The sequence below is a fragment of the Pararge aegeria genome, chromosome 18 (assembly GCF_905163445.1).
Source record: "Pararge aegeria chromosome 18, ilParAegt1.1, whole genome shotgun sequence".
NCBI classification, from domain to species: Eukaryota; Metazoa; Arthropoda; class Insecta; order Lepidoptera; family Nymphalidae; genus Pararge; species Pararge aegeria.
This window is the reverse complement of record NC_053197.1, coordinates 11856381-11870808: the sequence shown is the minus strand read 5'-3', so window position 1 is coordinate 11870808 and position 14428 is coordinate 11856381. Positions and strand designations below refer to the sequence as shown.

Below are 14428 nucleotides of genomic sequence, written 5' to 3'. Positions count from 1 at the left end.
CATATAGGTATAGTTAGTAACTAAGTAGGTACCTACTGTATCAAAAGTACCTGTGTGATAAATTGTTTGTCCTCTAGGCGTATCCAAAAGGAAATAAAAACAAGCATAGCAGAAAATTGTGTTCGTTTAATGTCTAAATAAAATATTTTTGTAGACTTAACTCGACCTTGTCTTGTCATGTAAAACTTTTCCTAGATTATTAGGAATAGCAAACCAGAAAATATAAAAAAATAAATTATTCTTAGTTAAAACAAGTTCAATCTATTTCAAAATAAACATCTGGTCTGTAGACCTTGAAAATGTATGCGACCTTGATAGCTGAACTCAACCCCGCAGTATGGTAATTGCATAACAATTTAATTGAAATTAGATTAGATTAAAACAATATTACATTCCCAAAAAGTATTAAACACAATGTCACTATGTTATCATTCCAAATGTAGGTGTTAAACTATAATCACCACAGGACCGAAACACCCAATGAAAAAAGAATGAAACGTCACACCTCAATTTCAGCACATTTTACCTCAAGAAGTTCATACGTGATTTTGTGTTTTGTAGAACAAAACATGGTACAATGCATAAACTTTGAACGCAAGATCGACGAAGCCATGGAGACAATAAAACAAAGAGAAACGCTTTTGGCCTGAAGCGTTGCCGAACCCCCGTGTGAAAAGCGCCAGCCAATCAGAGCGCCGGATCAACCGGTCGGGCCCGCCCACCTCTGCCCTCGACGATTCAGTGTAGCTCGCGCCTAGGGATGAATGAGACGCAGCATCCCTTTAAAGATTTTACATCGATTACGGGGGTGCGGGAGCGAGCCGTTTCGCTCTCGCCCGAGGGCGGCGACGTGAGGTCCTCTCGCGCAGTCGCGAACAATTAGCGCGCGGGTCGGCGGCACACCACGTCACTATAATGTGGTTAGTCAGTGAGCGTCGGGGCCGAGCCGACGGCGACGGCACGGAGCACGAGTTTCGAAGCGCGGGAGAGCCGCGCTGCTCGCTCAGCCAGCGCGCCGGCCACAGCACGGTGGAGTTCAAGAGCTCGGCGTGCGCGGGGGCCGTGGAGCCGCCCGCGCCGCCTCTCGCCGCCCTGCCGGACCCTCAGCAGTTCAACATCTTCCCGGCCTTCTTCAGCCGCCAGCTCAACTTCAGCGCTGGCGGCGGTGGTAGCCAGGGATCCAAAATTATGGAAGAGCTACGACCAAACTTAGTGGGTGGCTTACTCGGCATGCCGGGACTCCTCGACGAGCATCAGTCCGACGCCAAATTCTTACAATCAGGAGGAGAAAGCAAGTACACACCGGACAAGGGTCGAAAGTGCAGTAATGCGTCGTCATCGTCTGCAGAGGAGTTCGGTGGTCTTTACGGTGGCGATCACGCGGCAACGCCGCCAGCGCCGTTGCATAGTCGATCCTTACAGGACCACACAGGTACGTACAGTAAATATGTCAACTTTATCAGTATGAGCCTAATGAATTTTCCTTAGTAACAGCTATAGAGCTACCTTATCTCTTATAGGAAAGAGAAATATAGAGTTAAATATGCTGCTCGAATGTGCTCAAGTGCAATAGACACTACTGCACTTGTTTACAAACTCTTAATTAAACCTACATACATAATAAGCACTGATAGTAGCTGGAAGTAATGGCTTCCGTAAAGGAAAACCACAAACCAAACCACCATGCAAAAGCTGGACATCTGGCATTTATACAAATATAGTTTCCTACGTGCATATTTTATTACGTTTCCAAAATGCCAGGATTTGGAAAATGGCATAGGTGGTGTATCTACCTACTTATAAATGTGCGATCTTTTAGTGTTTATATTAATTTTTACTCAATAATCGTAAAACAACGATAGGTTTATGCTACTACGGAATTCTTCATTATGGAAGCTTTTATAATAGGCTCCTTGAGTAATCTAGTGATAAAAGCATAAAAAATGTCTTTAAAACATTATTTGTATATTATAGGACTTTTGATCCATATGCACTGTGGTGTAAATGCACAAGAATACCTTTTACTTCTTCTCGATCTTGTTTACCAGGAATAAAGGGTGTTTTAAAAAAGGGTTGCTGTTGAATAACTGTTTATATTGTATTATTCCTATACAATTGACCTCTAGACTATCATCTCAGATATATTAATGCATGTATGACAGTTATATTAAACTAAACGCCTTATAGGTTTCAAAGCGGCGTCCTACCGGAATCCAAAATAGCACGTCTATGTCGGTAGGGTAGTAACTAGCCACTGCCGAAACCTCCCATCAGACCAGGCCTGTAGAGAAAATTCATAAATTACCTACTGTTCTCTCTGCCTTCTAAACTCTAATTAGGCTTAAACAACAATTTAAAAAACATAAGCGATTGTCTATTTAATACGCACAGTTTAAGACTGGTACAAAGCGTGTGACTATGTATCATTGAGTAAATTGTCGATTAAAAGTACAATCATCGTAATGATTCTCTGCACTACTTACATTTGCAAAAAAAATAAGGAGTAATAAATAACGGAGCCTCATTTCCTCTTTCTAAGCTGATTAAGAGTTCAGAGTACCTACCAACTTTTTTGAACTTTCTCTTTACTTTATATTTATTAAACGCTTGTGTTAAACAATTTGCACATTAATTCTATCTTGCTGGAACCAGGCATCATCATAGGTCATCGATAAAAAGGGAAAATATAGCTGAAACTTACTTTTCTGCTACATTGAGCTTAAAAGGCGTTTAGGCCACAACAAATCAATGTAAGGATTTTTAATAGTTGTTATTGATATTAGGGACAAAGTTTAAAGCCACATTAGGACGTCCAAAGTCAATCACCTTTTGTTTTGGTGTCAATTAAGCGTCACGACCCTTGAAGATCTGAGGGAAAAGTCATTAACCCAAAGAAGAAGAAGAAGAAGATCTGAGGGAGACGATACACAAAAGATTCTTGATTGCAGCTGATTTTAACTGTACCTCAACCAATTTTAAAGAAAACTTTGTTATTAAATAAATCTTTCCAAATTTATCACACTGGAATTTGAAGAGGAAGAATTGGTGTCAAAATTTTCATGTTAATCTTAATGTATTCCTTAAAAATATGGTTTTTTTATCTGTTCTTTGTGGTCATGTGGTCAATTACTTTGTGGTACACCATCATCATGGTTACTTACCAAAAGTATAATTATAATTACCATCACATGCAATCTCGGCGCTGACAGGTATTTGTGTTATATATGAGCAATTCAAAACAATTACAAGAATTTAAAACAATTACAAATCAATAATAACCTATAACACTCCACTGCTGGACTAAAGGCCTGTACCATCGGGAGGGTAGCCCTTAATATCCACGCTAGGCAGACGGATTGGTGATCGCAGTAGATTGTAGTAGTACCATAGAGCACAATGGTACCCGTTCTTCGTTATAATATTCCCTTATTCGCCTCATTCGACACTCGCGGAAAGTGGAGTGGTGATGACAACTGTTGATAACATATTTGAAACTATAAAATGTAACCTTAAGATGAATGTTGCTATAATTATAACAACTCGAACGTTACTCACCCTATAAGTATTTTTTTAACCAAATTTTTAAAGTTTTCAATCATATTATGGTGATAGAGATAGGAACACAGAAATAGTTAATAAATAAATATTGTTGAATTTAGTCCAACTAACTTTTCACCCCTAGGGTACTTTTTATTATTTTGATACATTTTATTTTCTATTAAAACCTAAAAAGTATCGAACTTGTTTACATTTGAACTAAGACTGTTGAAAAAGGCTATTTAGCAGACGCATTTTATTCTTATAAATTCGTCTTCTTCTTGCTAGAATCTGTCTTCAGATCCGGCTGTAGTAGAGTCACTATATATAGAGAAACTTGACTTTTCAAAAGTGCCTACTATCGTAAGCCTACTTGAAATACATTAAGTAAAAAAGATAGTGATAAATATATCTCGCACATAAGAAGCTTGATCTACCACATGTTAATTTATTTTCTACATATTTTAAACAGCTTTTAATATGCAATTAATTAACTAATATTAGACTCGTTAATGTCCGGAATAGTAAAAAAATAAAATTAGTTAATTTCGTTAAGAAGTAAAATAGTGATTGATAACTTAGGAGCTAGAAGGTCTCTTTGTACGTTAGGTTGGTATGTTTTATGTTCTACGTTATGTTGGTAATTCAATTGAGTATCAATTATAGAGGGCCTAATTTTTTTTCTTCATTTTATTTCCGTATGGTGCCGTGAAGAAACCCGTTAAGGGTTTAATATATTACCTCTAAAATCTTTGCCCGTACTGCCTTCTGCCTGTACCTGGTTAGATTGCAATCAAGGGCTAACTTGTAGTGGAACAAAGAAATTTAATAAATATAAAGTGAATTTCCAACATTGACCTATGAGATAATATTCTGTTGGTGTCAGTATACTGACAGGAACAGAACTCTTTCCTATTTCATTTTCTCTACTAAGTTGCTCGGTAGAGGTGATTCTTTAACGATAAGGTTATCTATTATACATTTTTTTTTTTTCACCATCACATGAATTTTTACTTATGACATACATTGAAGTTTATTTTCATTATCGGCTTAACTATTCGCCCACTGTCAGCAAGCCTTTTCATATAACGGGACAATAGGTAGATATCCGGTATTTTAAAAAACGTTAAGGTAATATCACTTTATTTACGGTGGACCAATAACGTGGCACGAATTCGCATACATATACCTACACGCTCCCCAAATGCCGCTTGAAAATTCAGGCTTCGCCCGGGGGGGGGAGTGGGGGGGACGGTCGTTAGTGACATTTCGTATTCATGACGTCAGCCCCGGGGCGATTGTTTGCAATATTACTCTAATTGAAATTGTAATACGTACATATTCAGAATAGTCAGACTACGTGTCCGAAATTTGAACATTAGTTTGGTCTTATTTCATATCAATGGTTTGTTAAGTTTGATAAGGTTGACGAATATTTTTCAGTAAATAAATGTTAATGAAAAATGTTGACAGAAGAATGTAAAACCAAAACGTGCTTTAAAAATTAAAATCTACAATTATAAAAAGTAAAGCTAAACGTAAAAAAAAGTCTTACATTCTTATTGTGAGACTGTCGTCTGTCTGTCGGTTGGTAACGAGCAGATTAAAAGGGTTTAAATTACACTTTTTAAAATGTTTGTAGTTTTGAATGAATGTTAAGTTTTTTATTTTCTTTTATTTTTGTTGAAGTGGTCATAGCCCAGTGGGTAGGAGCTCGACTTCACTTTCGGGGGCCGAGTTCGAATCCCAAGACGCATCTCTTCTCTCACTTCCTAAGTTATGTGCGTTTTAAGTAATTAAAATATCAATGGTGAAGGAAACTATCGTGAGGAAACCTGCATTCCTGCAATTTATACCTAATGCTCCCAAAGGTGTATGGAGTCCACCAATCCGCACTAAGCCAACGTGGTGGACTACGTCCTTAACCGCTTCTCATTGTGGGAGCAGACTCGTGCCCTGTAGTAGGCTGGCAAGGGGTTTATATGATGATGATGATGATAACAAAAACAAAATTAAAATTAAAATTAAAAAGCGGCAGCAGCTGCCGAATCTGCTTAAATGCTTAAGCGCCGTAAATACTCCGATATTTGTAATGACTACGTTTTTGCGGCGCTTGCGTTTGAGACTCTGGGGCCATGGTCTTCGGACACGAAAAATTTTATTAACATAGTGTCACAAAAATTGGTCCTTACGTCTGGTTACCCAAGAGCTGGTAATTAAAATAAGCTAGGTCAAATTGTTCTACCATGTCACATTGTCTGGTATATAATAAGTAAGTTGCTGCCGCACTAGGAGACCTGTATGTTAGTTAAGTCTATTTTAATTACATTCATCATCATTACCAATCCTTTACCAGTCAACAACAAAGCATGGGTCTCCAGAATAAGAAGTTTCACGATGTTTTCGATCACATTTAATTGCTTGCAACATAAAAAAAAACCTTCATTGTGAGTGTTGCGTGTTGCCAGTGATGACCTATGGCTCTGAAACATGGTCGTTAACTATGGGCCTCATAAGAAGGCTTAGAGTCACTCAGCGGGCGATGGAGAGAGCTATGCTCGGAGTATCTCTACGCGATCGAATCAGAAATGTGGAGATTCGTAGAAGAACCAAAGTTACCGACATAGCTAAACGAGTCGCGAAGCTTAAGTGGCAATGGGCCGGGCACATAGTTCGGAGAAAGGATGGACGTTGGGGTCCCAAGGTGCTGGAATGGCAGCCCCGTACTGGTAAGCGCAGCGTTGGTCGACCCCCAACGAGGTGGACAGACGACATTAAGCGCGTCGCAGGTAGCCGTTGGATCCAAGCGGCTCAGAATCGTGGAACTTGGAACTCCCTACAAAAGACCTATGTCCAGCAGTGGACGTCTATCGGTTGATGTGATGATGATGATGATGATGAGTGTTGCTTGTACCTAGGATCAGAAGTGAGGCCGAAGTACGAACCACTGCAGATAGAAGCGGTGATGGCATAGTGAGGACTTATGCTTCACTTTCGATAGGCTGAGTTCGAATCCCAGCACAAAACTCTAACTTTTCAAGTTATGTGCGTTTAAAGTAATTAATATATCACTTGCTCCAACGGTGAAAGAAAACATCGTGAGGAAGCCTGCATGCCTGCCTGCCTGATTCTCTATAATATACTCAAAGGCGTGTGAAGTGTACCAATCCGCTGGGCCAGAGTGGTGGACTACGGCCTTACCCGTCTCATTAAAGGCAACAAAGACTGTAGCAGGCATGGGCCCAAAAGTTTTTAATAGGATACCAGGTAGTATAAGAGATGCACCAAATAATAATTTTTTTAGGATAAAACTGAAGACTTGGCTTGTCGAGAAGGCTTTCTACAGTTATAATGAATTCTTGGAAAGTAAAATATTGTGAGGATTGACTTTATTTTATTTTTTATATTGGAATAATGTTATAATGAATTTATGAATTCATATACATTTGCATGATATAATTTATTGTTTAAAATGTGACGTATAATATTAATATCCCTACTAATATTAATTCAAAGTTTGTTTGTTACGCTTTCACGCAAAAACTACTTAACCGAACCTCATGAAACTTTGTACACATATTCTTGGAAGTGTTAGAAAGGATACTTTTATCCCGACATTAAGCTCGGTTCCTTTGGGAGAGGGGATGAAAGTGTTTGACGATTTTACACCATTATTCCGACAAATTATAACCGTTTTAAATAATTATTTTTGTACTATAGAGGTTATAAAATGTGTTTAATTTTTCCCAAACTTTGTGTAGATCTGAATGTGGTTGGAGATAGAGGACAGAACTCCTCATTTAAGGCTTAGCGATACTGAATACTTTAATTTTTTTTAGAACTACAACTAAATTTAATATGCTACATCAAAAAACAAAATCAATCGCACACGAAGTCGTGGGCAACAGCTAGTTTATAAATAAATGACTATTGACCATAACACAAGCTATGCTTACTCTGGGGCTAGATGGCGATATGTCGTAGTATATTTATTATTATATTATTATTATTTGAGAAGACCCTAGCACAGTAGTGGACTGGTAATAAGTTGATATGATGATATAAATATACTACGACAATACACACATCGCCACCTAGCCCCAAAGTAAGCGTAGCTTGTGTTATGGGTACTAAGATGACTGATGAATATCTTTATGAATAATATACATAAATAATTAGAATATACATAAAAACACCCAGACACTGGCACACATTCATGCTCATAACACAAACATTCTCCAGTTGTGGGAATCGAACCCACGGCGTTCGGCTCAGAAAGCAAGGTCGCTGCAAACTGCGCCAATCGGCCGTCAATGACTGTTGATGATGATGACTATTGACTGTCCATCACCGCTTCCCGCACTCTAACCTTGTTTTAAACCTTTGATGATGATCATCACTAGATGATAAACAAACTTACTAATTTCGATAGGTATTTCTACTGATCCTTGGAGCTTTTCCTAATTCTCTATTTTTCTCAACAAAAGAAAAAAAATAGAGACACGTGCTTGGCGGTTTTATATAATGGTTTCAGATATATAACATACATGTAGGATAGATAGAGAGATCCTGTAACTAGACTTTTTAAAGCTTCAGGTATAAAAAGGTTGCGAGTTGCGAGCGTACTTAAAAGCACATCACGTCCGAAGTTCCACCAGCGCTTAACAATGACTAAGCTGAACGTGTGCAGTGCGAACATTACTTCTGTAGTTTCTTTAATAAAACCTCATTATAATGTAGATACATATTTTTTTTTTAATATTCAATGTACCACTAAGAGCTAGTTTACTGGGTAAGTGACAATGCGAGATGGAAGCATAACCTAAATCTATAACAACCTCCTCCCTTAGAAACAACTTATGAACATCGGATAATACTTTTGTTTTTTTTTTTTACTTTCAAAACACAATTTCTCGGCTTTACTTGTTATATTATATTATAAGTTTCTAGGAATCCTCGAATTGGTCATAAAAAGACTATTTAACTACACGTTGAAATAAAATCAGTATAAATTAGTAATAAAAAAAAATTAAAACAACCAAAATATTCAGTACTGTATTCATCATATCAACCCATTACCGGCCCACTACAGGGCACGGGTCTCCTCCCACAGTGAGAAGCGGTTCCGGCCGTAGTCCACCACCCTGGCCCAGTGAAGATTGGTGGACTTCACACACCTTTGAGAACATTATGGAGAACTCTCAGATATGCAGGATTCCTCTCGATGTTTTCCTTCACCGTTGAAGCAAGTGATATTTTAATTAAGTGATATTGCTATAAACGCACATAACTTTTAAATATAAAAATTAGAGGTGCTTGCTGGGATTCGAACTCGCACCCCCGAAACTGAAGTCGAAGTCCTTCCCATTGGGCTAACTGTCTTCATACCTATACAATATTTATAAAATAAATTTTGATTAATAAGCGTATACGTAAACGTTTTTAAACTCATTTTCGTTAGAGCTAACTGTGGTTTTTTTATCGAGAGAATTTTACTGAATCGTATAAAACGGACAACCATGTAGTCAGAAATATGGTCAAGCATAACAATATTTTTTTCGTTGTGAAAAACTACATAGATCAGGCAGTGGCGTACATAGAGGGTATGCACAGGGTATGCAGATGATATTAAAGTTATAAATACTAACGGGTAGGCTTTTTATAACTCTTACAATGCATATCCTTAAGTTTTTATAACACGTACTGGAGGTCATTTTATATCATTTATATCCCTGTGCATACCCTCTATGCACGCCACTGAGATCATCTTATTAAGCCAGCGGCGCTCTCACAAGTTAAGAAAATAATCCTAAAAAAAAATAAACCCTCTCTTGCTCATCTCACTTGCTGGGCAAAGGTATATATGTATATATATATATATTGATTTTTGACATAGAGTTAGTTAAAAGGACGGTCAGTAACATAGACTACAAAGGCCACTATTTTATCCCAGAAAAACAAACGGTTTCCTCAGAATTTGTAAAAAACCATAATAAACGTGGACGAAAATGCGGGAAAAAACTAATAGTAACATAAGTATATTTTTTATTTAGTTAGGTCTTAATTATTCTATTTATGTTATAGTGTAGTGCGTAGTGATGGGTCATAGATACCAAATAAATAAATAAATAAGTTAAGAAGATGGATAAATAAATAAATAAAAATACTATATACAAAGTCAAATGGATACAGAAGGTCATCGGAGGAAACCGGCGCTCCAGGAAAATGGAGTATTAAAAAAAACATAAGTTAAGATGTTATTTAAAAAAAATTACCCTAGGGGACTAAAAAGCGCGTTAAAATGTTGGATAAATGTACATGTTTTTGTGATTAGCATACACCAAAGCTGTACGAGGTGAAGCAGCTTCTTCCTTGAGTCCCTCTCTAGTATTTGAGATTGGTAGTCATCTCATCTTATGATTTTCGATCTTTTTTTAAACGGAAAATTTACGGTTCATGAAAGATCGAAAACTATACAACACAACTTTTCCGTTCCGTTTCCGTCTACGTATCTCAGTCCTTTCGGTATTTTCTAAGCCACGAATTTCTTCATGTGAAGCAGCGAACGAGGTCAAAGCTATGTAGCGCATTTTATAGCGTATGGCAACAAGGCAAACATTTAAATTCAAATTCGATTTTTTTATAAACTTCCCAATACGAACGTAGCTAAAGAATTGTAAGAGAACTGACCTTTGAAATAAGTTAAGTTAAGAGAATTTGTCTATTTTATAAAACGGTACAATGTTTTCATAGATAAAAATGACCCTATGAAGGCGAACATGTAAATCCTAGTACCTACAGTAAGTAGCCTTAGTACAAGATTAGCAAGCTCGAGATCGAGAAATCGCTATCGAGTAAATAGACTGATTTAACTTGGTTTCACTGGCCAAACATCTGTCACTTCAAAAACAGTAAATCAGTAATCACTGTTGTAGAAGTGACAGTTCCGAAACGAACGTTCCAGCAGACGCACCTAGCGTTCCAATTTCGTTTCGATATTCGAAAACGACTCCACGTTTGCGATGCTAATCATACTAAGGGTATTGGTGTAGTTAGTGAGCGTGTCACGTGCGCGCCGCCACTGGCGCTTAACAATAGCTCAGCGGGACGTGAGCACGATCCTTAACATTCTCTCCGATAGAAACACGCACTTCTATCTACCAACACTGTATCTTCTACTAAGAAAACGCCAAGCTACATTTTTTTGGTAGAAAAATAGTATTCAAAAGGGTGAAATATACTAGTGGGTTACCAGGTCAGGTAGTAGTATCACTTTAAAGGGACTTCACTTGTACATTTGTCAATATTATCTACCTATTAATTTTTTTGAGCAATAAAATAAAAACTTAAGAAAGACTAGTAAGTGCGAGCCAGACTCGCACACCGAGGGTTCCTTAGCCCGAACATTAGAAGTTTTTTGGTTAAGGATTAATTCTTCTGACCGCTTTGACAACAGTGAACTACATAACTCTTTGAGATGTCTCTCAACAAGTTCAAAGTTTATATAAATCGTAAGCTTACAGAAAAATCCTATTATAATATAAAGGATTAATTAAACGATAGAAAAAGCTTGGGTGTGTAAGTTTGGTGTGGGCTCTTCTTAGACCAGGGCGCGTTTGGAAACCTCGTAGCTTTAGGTTTAAGTTGGCGAACGAAGTTATCACCATCCCCTTACAATTATGTAAACATATATTTATGAACGCTTCATAAGTGCCTGTGATAGGCCTACATGAATAAAGAAATTTTGAATTTGAATTTGAACTAAATTTGTTTATAAAGAACCATTGCTGATTACTAATAAACCTTTGCTGAGTAAAATCATGAATTTTTAATTTTCCTGTAATATAATCCTTTGCCAACTTTTGCGATTAAAATGTGGACTTTAATTTTTTTTAAAAACTACTTGGTTTAAACTAACGAATTTTTGATTTTCGTAATGTAAAAATAAGGTCATTTTATTCCCTTTAATCTCATATTTATTAATTTACGATTCTCCCGTTTACGCCCCTTGAGTAATAAAAAGGGTTTAATTTTTTTTTTAACTATGGCAAATTTCAATAACAGCGTTATGTTATATACAGCAAAATCGCACCCTAAGGTTTCTTATTAACCATTCAGGTATCTAAATGGTTAATAACGTGACCCCAAAAAGATCCCTTCATTACCCATTAAATACCAGGGCTTGACCCAGGTATAATTTACTTCTTGTTTAAATTTCGTTTCTATTTTCATAAGTTTTACAGTTATCATGGCCCAATGAAATGTCAACATTCTGATCAGTGTCAACAACCTTTCGAGCTGGTTAATTACTAGGAATTCATGTAAATTTTCTGATCATTATGCCAGTCGTTTCTTCGGAGATCATTTATGAGATTGAGAATTCGCTTTGTTATAATGATTCCGGAGGAAACTGTTGTGCCGTGAATTTTAGCTACAATATATAATTATATACTATGAAAACCGAAATAATACGTCACAGGCAAAATTAAATACATGTGACTCCTGCCACTTTATTAGGTACGTGTCGCGTAGCGTGGGTACTATGCGCGTGACGGTCTTGATCTACAATAGGGTTGTCATAAGTAAACACTTAGAATGTTTCGAATTTTATTTACTGGTTGATTCCTTATGAAATATACTTATGCATCCATATCAACATTATTTCGTAATTCGGCTTATTTTTTTAGTATTTTATCCAACATGGCCTATGGGCCATGTTGGATAAAATACACAAAAACTATACAAATATGTACAAAACACACAAAAACTATACATAATGTTTTTATATAACTGACCCTAATAGCCTATCATATTATCCTACTACCTCAGACTTCATTATCATTTACCACTTATCAACAGGTTAGATTGCAGTCAAGGGATAACTTGTAGTGGAGAAATAAAACATTCCTTTTGATTACACAACTTAATTTTTAAAGTTTTGTTGTTCAAAAAGAAGAACTACTGAGCTTCTTTTAGCTTGTTTATCAGTGGTAGATTCTTGTGGTCTATTCTAGAACAGTGCGGACGATCAAAGATGCAAATTTTCAATTTGAATTAATTAGTATTTTCATCATTTCATTTATGTTTTAGAGCATTAACACATTATAATATTACCTTTTTCATTTATAACAACATTCCTTTGATGAGCTTCACGTGCCAGGATTCGATAACACGTTGCTATTTTCGATTATATTTTTTGCAATTTTTATAAGTCTTCGAGTTCAATATAAATTAAATTATCAAAAATATATACGGTTTTTTTAATTAATCTAAAAATTTTGCTAAAAAACTATGTAAAACATACTTAAAGAAGTAACTTTGGCATTTCATTTTCTATCGAGAAATTTCAACTGAATCGTGTTAAGCGGATAATCCTTTATACAAAGAAAATCTAGCTTCATTTGCTATACTCCGCGAAAAGCGGGAAAATCTGAACGGTGTAATTTGTTATCGATCTTCCACACCAAAAATATGTTCGATGTCAACCCTTTAGAAATAAATATGGTCAAGTCATTACATCAATTAATAATATCAGTTCTTTAAACCAGCACTCAGCACCTTTAGCTACTAGGACAACATGACGTGCGCATACTTACGTTCTCTGATCATACCGGCTGTTTGGCCATGTGTAATTTGTAGCAGTAAAATGGTGGTCAATAGCGGATTACTACAATAATCCGAGGCGCGTGGCGGTCGCGTGAGCCGATGTTCAAAAGACCAACGTGCAGGACTCTACCTGCATCCTGCCTGCTTCATTCAATACTTACGTTGACCGATGGTGTGTTACTATAACTTAAGCCGGATTTTTATTGAATGGAAACATCAAACAATCGGTGAATGATAGTCACTGATCGCAAGGCGTAATTTAGATCAACTTGATGATAATTTTACTATTTGCGTACCCACAGTAGTTAAACAAAACAATAAGCCGTTTAAAAGGGGTTCATATTCAATTTCAAACTCTTTTCTGTAGTTGTTTTTACGCCATTAGTAGTCTATGCCGCGATAAGTCTGCCAAATTGTAAGCCCCATGTTGTGTTGTTTTCCTATTTTTCTGTACCTTCATTTGGTGTGCAAAAAAGTTTATTCATTCATTCATCCATACATACAATTATTCTTTTAATCATTCATTCATCATACATTCATTCAGTCATTCATTCCATCTTGTCATACTATAATATGCGTTCATGAACTATACTTACATTGCTAAAATTTCAAAACTCTTAAGACGGTAGTATAGCTCGGACGAATTTTATGAATAGGAATCGAATTCCTGTTTTCTCATCCAAGACTTAGCTGATTAAACTGTTTTCGGCGTGAAAATTTTAAGAAAGATAACGTATAGGTTTCTCTTCTTTCTTTCATGTTTTTTTTTCAATATCTGTCTTTGAGTCCTGTGAACATATGTCCGGTGATAAAAAAGATATATTATAGGTAATTCTAGAGAGTCATATTTTCTTAAGTATTTATTTTCTCAAGAAAAAGAAATGATAGCTCCTTATCTACACTGATAGATTTGTGTGGAGAGTTCCGTCTATACTTTCTTTTTAATGCATGACCTAACTGGAAATGACAAAGTTAGAAGTCCCTATTAAAAACCGCACGACACAATCCCATAAATAGCAAAGCAATATGCGCATAAATAAATCTCTAGTAAAGAGGCCACTCGATATAATGGAGTGGCTTGTAACTCGTGCGCGCGCCACCCCTCCTAATCCTATAAAAGTTTAAAGCCATTGTCATACCGATCAGCTGCCACTCGAAAAAAGTTACAAATGTCCAATGGGTTAAATAGAAATACGAATACTGTCCAGCGGCGTAGCAAATTGTTAGCAGAAGTAGGCACAAATACTTGGACATTGATTTAATATGTTACTACTGCTTTGAATAT

The 14428-nt window shown here is 36.6% G+C and overlaps 1 protein-coding gene across 1 annotated transcript in view; it reads left to right on the top strand.

Annotated features, from left to right (window-relative positions):
• Positions 1-915: 915 nt before the first annotated feature.
• Positions 916-14428, top strand: part of LOC120631645 (pituitary homeobox x) — a 40990-nt gene continuing 27477 nt past the window's right edge. The window contains exon 1 of the mRNA XM_039901304.1: positions 916-1432. Within this exon, the coding sequence (XP_039757238.1) occupies positions 916-1432 (517 nt within the window). The remainder of the gene's footprint in view (positions 1433-14428) is intronic.